The 7,609-nt window shown below is 36.0% G+C and overlaps 1 protein-coding gene across 1 annotated transcript; it reads right to left on the bottom strand.

Annotated features, from left to right (window-relative positions):
* Window positions 1-327: 327 nt before the first annotated feature.
* Window positions 328-1,848, bottom strand: LOC137806898 (transcription termination factor MTEF1, chloroplastic-like). Its single transcript, XM_068607265.1, has one exon. The coding sequence runs from the start codon at window positions 1,678-1,680 to the stop codon at window positions 565-567; it is 1,116 nt and encodes a 371-aa protein (XP_068463366.1). The 5' UTR covers window positions 1,681-1,848; the 3' UTR covers window positions 328-564.
* Between the last annotated feature and the right edge of the window lie 5,761 nt (window positions 1,849-7,609).

Genomic DNA, 7,609 nt, shown 5'->3' with positions numbered 1-7,609 from the left:
AGGATTATGATAAGAAGATCCCAATTAATGGGGAGACAATTCCACAAGATAAAAGAATTCCTACAAAATTTGCATAAAAAATCTTAGACAAACCATTCAATCACCCAGATTTGGCTGGGCCATACAAGCATTTCTGATATTTCAAGAGTTCTACTCTAGCTGAAATTGAATTGCCACCATAGTAGGAGAGATGTTTGATTTGTATGGCCTCTTGCTCTCGTGCACAACAGGTAAATAAATTCAAGCAGCATCACAATCCCACAACTCATGAAGATACGCACCATTGAAAGAGAGTACATTTAGAATGAAACAAACTAACAAGAAGGGTTAATGAGAATCAATATCAATATTACTTGCAAAGGCTTTCTACAAGGACAAAACTTTTTGCTCTCCTGGATTAATCACCTATAAAATATCAAACTACCGCCATAAATCACAAGTGTGACTTATTTGAAAATGTTCGTACTAAAAAGACAAAAAACATCACAATAGTCGAAGGAGAATACTGGTTAGAGATGAATTACACAAAATTCTGTATATATCCATGAATTACACAACCAGAAGCTAGCACGTTCCCTGTCCCTCCTGATATAGCTCTAGTAACCTTGGCGTTTCCTCCTTGTAGCGTTTCACATACTTTCGCAGAAACATTTCGTCAGACATACCAAACGGTGTGACCAAGCTAGCACCCTTCTTCACCAACCCTTTGGAAAGAAGATACTGCACAACCAAAGCCCTCGGAACAACCCTTTTCTCCAAACTGTATGAAAACAACGTTGGGGACGCAATAAGCGCGGAATGATCCCAACCAAGCCGATCAACCCAAAACTCCAACACTGCATTAAGTTTCTCCCTGGAGCGCAGCATCATGTTAGGCTGGTTCCTAAATGCAACAAAAATTTCATCCTCGGACCAACCCCATTTCTTCAAGGCCTCGACTTTGGCATCCCAAAGGGGTTTGGAAATAGCCCTTTTAGCCAGAAGCGCCAAAGCGAAGCTCAGCTTCAAAGGGTCAAACCCCAATAGCTTCACTTCCTCCACAACGTTTCTCAGGTCGGAGCAGAGAACCGAAGGCCGAGAGCAGAGCAAGTAGCGAATGGCGGAGTGCGTGAGTCCGGCGTCGAGCAACATCTGAACGTTGGAGGCAACGCGAGAGTCTCCAATGAAATTGGGACAGGCGATGAGAACAGCGAGGGCTCTGAGGTCGGAGGGCAAGAACGTTCGGATCAGTTCGAAGATGGGAATGATGTGGTTGTTGAGACTGTAACGGAGGAAACGGGGGCTCTTGGAGATGGTGAGAATGGTGTCGGAGGGCGTAGCGCCTTTAGAGGCTAAGAATTGGAATTTGGGGAGAAGCCTTTTGGTGGGATCGCATAGCATGAGATCGGGGGCTTGGGAGAAGATGCGGTAGATCTGGGAGACGGAGAAACCGTGGGTTTGGAAGAAAGAGATGATGGAATCGGGTTTTTGAGCGGTTTCGAAACGAAGTCGTTTGGATAGTTTAAGTGCGACCTCGTGCGAGAAGCCGCAGGTGTTGATGAGATAGGATAAGGTGAAGGTGCGAGGATCAGAAGTGGTTGTTGAGAAAAGAAGAGAGGTTTGGGGAAAAAGGGATTTGGGGAAAGAATAGAGAATAGGTGTCGGACTTAGCCTAAGGCGGTGGCGCAGAATGGAGTTCATGGGATGAGAATGGAGATAGATCCGCCGCACCCGTTTGGACTTGTTGTTTTTCAGCGCCGTCAATCCTCCGAGCCGGAACCAGCACCAGAATAAGCACTTCAGCCAATGGGCTTCACTCTAAAAACAAATTAAAAAAAGTATTTGTATCATTTGATTTTTGTTTAGCCGAACCCAATGTTTCATCTTTTAAAATATTCATCTTAATACTTTGATCTCCTAAAGGTTGTCAAATTAGTAATTTTGTGACAGATAACAATGGGTGAATTATATTTTTTAGGTCATTTAAAATAGAAAAAATAAATATTCTGAAAAATTATGTATTACTTTAGTCTTTATAAAATATAAATATACTTGTTTAATTTTCCTCATTAATGATAATGGACGATAGTATAAGGTAATTATATAGTACTGTTTATAAATTCTTTGTTATTGAATATTTTATTAATTTGAATTATTCTCATGTTATTCACAATATCCGTGATACCTTGTCTCTCGCAATGGGTGTTTTCTACGACCGTTGATGCGAAGAGAGGATCAACGATACTCCTTATTAATGTTATTAATTGCAGAGGGGCAGTGATTTAGAAATGGGGTTGTAGGATTTGACTGCGACTAGATGGAGTTAATGTGACGAAGGGAACCATGCATTTTATACATCCCAAAGCATACCTCCACATGTTGGCTTCGAACGGTGGATATGGTGTACTATTTTACTCATCATTTCTTGAGGGGATGTCCTTCTAAGGGTGTCTTTGAATTAAGGATGAAATTTGTGTTTGAATTAAGGATCAAATTTTGTGAAGATTTTAAGAAGTAAATGTCTGAATATTTAAGAACATGTGATGTGAAGATACATAAGATTGTTTGGATTAAAAAATGTTATAATAAATTTGTGATGATAATTTTATTGAAAGTTGTGAGTAATATAATAGTTGAAAGAGAATTATAATTATTATAATATAAGTACAAATTTATCTTGTGTTTTCAAATATTTGAAAAATGAAATATGAGATTTTTTTTTAGATTTCAGTTTCAATTAAAAAATAAAATGATAATATTTATAATTGTAATAATTTTTAGATAAAAAATAATGAATATATTTAAAATTTGAAAATGGTTACATAGAAATAAATTATTGAAATATTCATAATTTTTAAAAATAAAATATAAAATAATTTTGCATTAAATTTAAATAATAGTAAAAACTTTATAATAATTTATGAAAATAATAATAATTATTGTATTATTTTTAATTATATATAATATTTTTTTATTATAATTTTATTTTATTATTATGTAATGTTTAATAATTTTATTTATATTCTTTTTAATATTTATAAAATTATTTTATTTTTGTTATATAATATTATATTATATAAGGGAATATATTGTGTATATATAATAATATTAATAATAATAATAATAATAATAATAATAATAATAATTAAAATTAATGATTATTTATTAAAATTAATTATTATTAATTATGCTTCTACATAGTGTACATGAAATTGATTCCACCACTGTGGAGAATCGATTCTGACTTCATAATAACTTTCTTATTGAGAATAGATTTTGCAAATCAACAATTAAACGTTAATAAAAGACAAATTGTATGTAACCGTAAAAGAAAAAAATAATACAACGCCCCTACCCCACACCTTCATTTTATTCATTTTTTTTCTAAACCCACAGCTTCTTTTACTATTTTTTTTCTCCCTCTCTTTTTACTCTTCAATTTCTCTCTCATACCTCATCTTTTCCAAAATTTGATCACGTCATGCTATAGCTGAGGAGTCAGGGTTCATTTCTAGTCGATCAGATTTTTAAATAGAGTAAGTTAATTTTTACTCTAAAGATCTCTTATTATCTGTTTTTCTCTATGATTTAGTCATCAATCTTAGTGGGACCGGTTGAGAAAAGTATTTCTATCAACTTGATTAAGCTCATACTAAAATTTGGTAATATTTGAATAACTTGCTATAGGTTCCTAAATTTTGGACTGGTTCCCTATTTGAGGTCGAATTTTCATAAGTAGAATTTCAGGTAAGAGAATCTAATTTAAATTTTTGTATAGTACCCTACTCTAGAAGATCTGGATGTGGAGGGGACGTGGTCCCAAGTTTCAATTTCTTTTGCAAGGACTTTATTTGATAAATGTTTGATTTTATGTTGTGTGAACATATATAAATATTATATTTTGATAGTTTGAAAGTTAAATATTATTTTTGATGTTGGAAAAGTTCTTGGAATGGTATGCATTTTTAAATGTTATGTGATTGAATGATATGTATTATATATGAATGATGAAAATTGTATGAAATTGATGTCATGCATTTGGGATAATGTGAGTTGTTGTTCGATGGCATTAAGTATGAAAAACCTATGTTTAACATAGATTCTCTAGCTTCACTTATGATTTGAGTCATATAGACTAAGATATCAGGTGGTGAGAAACTGAGAGGGAGTTCATACACACAAGCTTTGAGGGAGTTCATACACACAAGCTAAGAGGGAGTTCATACACACAAGCTGAAAGGGAGTTCATACACATCGGGTCCTGTTGTAGACACTCAATATTGAATGTTTGAACTTACCATGATCTTTTCTCTTGGATTTGCTCCTAATCTTTGGATCAGGTGTTAGTCTCTAGTAGAAGCATACTTAATGAGTCTTCCAGAAGGCATACTTAACGAGTCTTCTGGAAGACAATAGATTCATGTGTAGTCAGAACTACGATGACTGGACTACATGCACAAACAGATGATCATACAGGTGTCGGAGGGTCTAAAGAGTTTTAGGATGTAGTTTTGAACTTTATATTGCAAATATTTGTATTTTTATAAGTCCTAATCATATATTAGAAATAGAAAAACTCTAAGCTTGTATATAAACATATAAGATTTGTATTGTAGTATTTAAATGTATTTCTAGGATATTACTACGGTCCTGATTGATTAAGGAAGTTCGATTGACGTCATGTTCTGGAATACCTACTTGGGGCTACAGATTCCCCTCGATCAACTCAAGCTCTTCGATGGCTGCCTCGTAGGCTTCATAGGCGACCAGGTAGAGGTCCGAGGGTACATCGAGTTGCGAATGACCTTCTCTAATGAGAATGTTGTTAGAATTATAGGCCTTAAACAAGAGGAGGTGAATTGTTTTTGAAAGTTTTTCGCAAGTATTGAAGGTAAAGTGAAAGACAATGAAGAATCAATCAATTAGAAAATTGTTTTTAGTTTGATTTGCAAAAAATCAACCAATTGTTTTTGCGAAACAATCGTTTTTTTATACTAGCAGTTTATAAAATCAAAGCTAAAGCGGATTAAAGAGTGTTAGGATAGAGTGATTCACACAAAATATTTATATTGGTTCACTCTTAACCAAAAGCTACATCCAGTTCTCAGCTAACCACTGAGAATTCACTAAGTAATCAAACCTTGATTACAAAACACACACCAAAGTGATGATCTGAACCCTTCAAGAACACACCACCTTTGGCAACAACACACAATTTTCAGAACAACCCTCTGAAATTGCACAACACCAAGTCACCCAGAAATACAATGATTAAGGAAGAAAGGAATAAAATACACCTGGATACAATCAAAGATTAAAGTACAGAGAATACAAAGAATCTTATCCCACACTTGAGAATGATCCGAAAGTTCTTTGAAATCTTGAAAACTGATTTTGATTAAACTCTCTTTCTTAGTTCATGACTAGGAGCGTAAAACAACCATTTTATACTCTAATCAAATGGTCAAAACATTTAATTCAAGAACCAAAAGCAGTTTGAATAATTTAAAACAGATTGGAACAGCTTAACAAAAGTATGTTAAGGTTTCCAGAAAAAACAACCAGTTGAATTCTCGAAACAACCGGTTGAGTTGGCTTGACAACAAAGTTTAGCTTTTCAAATCCTTTTCAAAATCCACTAAGTGTAAAACAACCGGTTGAATTGAAATTTCAACAGGTTAAATTTTCACTTTCTTTAGAAAACATATCTTTTTTAAAAGGATTAAGATTCAATCAATCTTTGATCATCACAAAGAGTGGATAACCTCGAAACCGACCACCCGAGTCAAATAATAATGAATATAATAAATAGCAGTTTCAACGTTGAATGGGTCAAAAATACATTCCGAAATATCTAGGAAATATCCCCAATATAACAAATAAAACTGATTGAACCAAAAGATGCACTTCCCTAACATTAAGGAACCACTATGCTTGTCAGTTACCAACTGATGTCCAACCCATAGGGGCAACACTATAAATAGAGTTATTGAGAAAGGAGTAAGGTACATTTTCAATTTTTATTAGAATACACCAGAAATAGTAGCACTGACTTGAGCGTCAGAGTACAATCGCAGGTACCCCCGACCGGCGGAGCATCAATAGCGAAGGAAGGCGACTCGAAGAAACTCAAGGACTACCGGCATGTCAGCAATTGTGTTACATGTCAAAGTACTACGTAGGCTCCCCATTCTTCATACAGGTACAATTGGCGCCCATCGTGGGACCGAAATAGTAATTCAATCTCCAACAATAAATCAATAAGCTATGGTGTCAACAAGAAACAACGCCGCTGACCATATGCCGGACAAACAAACAACCATGATTCATGCCCTTAAAGCACAAATGGAGGAGCTACGTCAAAAGGGTATTGCGGACCAGCTGCACAATGAAGAAAACCAATGCCGATATGAAGAAGAAATGTCCCTTTTAAAATAACAAAATAAATGCTTGCAACAATGACTTGAAAATCACGAACAAGAAGGGCAGTCTCAAGCACCACCAAATAGTCAGACCAATCCGACTCCCCACACTCTACAACCTCCACCTACTCTCCAGACTCCTCAAACCCTCCAAAGCACTAGAGTGCATACTGCTCTAGATAATGAAGAAGACCTAGAGGTCACCCCTTCACAGATGAAATAATTGATACACCACTTCCAACTAAGTGAAAAGGTTTAATTATCAAACTTTATGATGGTTCAACTGATCCTGATGAGAATCTAAATGTCTTCAAAACTCAGATGACTCTGTATACTACACACAAGGAGGTATGGTGCAAAGTCTTCCCAACCACCCTCCAAGAAGGACCACTCGGTTGGTTCTCGAGGCTACCCCCTAACTCAGTACGAAACTTTAAAGTCTTAACCTCAAAGTTTATCACACAATACGCAACTAGCCGACCCCATCACACATCCTCTTTGTCCCTCCTGAATGTAAAGCAAGAAAGAGGAGAATCCCTGCGAGCATTCATGGACAGGTTCAATAAAGTATGTAGGGGCATTAGGAACTTTGAATGTGGAAATAACTATGCACCATTTGGTCAGGGCGATTCGGCCAGGCTGATTCACTGAAAGTATGATCAAAAGACCGGCCAAACATATGGACGAATTGCGGAATCGAGCAACCAAATTCATGCATATCGAAGAACATATTGATTATCACAGAAGTCATCAAGCTAAAAGCATGGATAAAGGAAAAGAAAATGAAAAAAGCTACCGACCCATGCCCGGCTGGACGAACCGTTTTAGAGAAAATCGAGAACCTCGATTCAATAGTTACACTCCCCTAACTATCCTAAAGGGAAAGATTTTAGACGAAGTCCTACAGGCCGAACTAATCCCAACATTAAAGTCGTCGCAAACTCCACAAAACGCTGACACTTCCAAATGTTGTCAATACCATCGCAATTACGGCCACACAACCGAAGAATGTCAAGCATTAGAGGATAAAGTAGAAGAACGCATCCAAGATGGACACCTCTGTCAGTTCATTAAGATTGATACCTCTGCACATTGCTGATCTCCCTAGAGGGAACTACAAACCCCAAAGGAACATTATGACCAACTTGGACGAGGGGTCTCACGTCGTCATATCGGCAATCAATGTCCCACTAGACACAGACGAAGTG

This window comes from Phaseolus vulgaris, chromosome 3 (assembly GCF_000499845.2).
Source record: "Phaseolus vulgaris cultivar G19833 chromosome 3, P. vulgaris v2.0, whole genome shotgun sequence".
Lineage (NCBI taxonomy): Eukaryota > Viridiplantae > Streptophyta > Magnoliopsida > Fabales > Fabaceae > Phaseolus > Phaseolus vulgaris.
The sequence above is the reverse complement of the archived record's forward strand: the minus strand, read 5'-3'. Positions and strand labels throughout refer to the sequence as shown.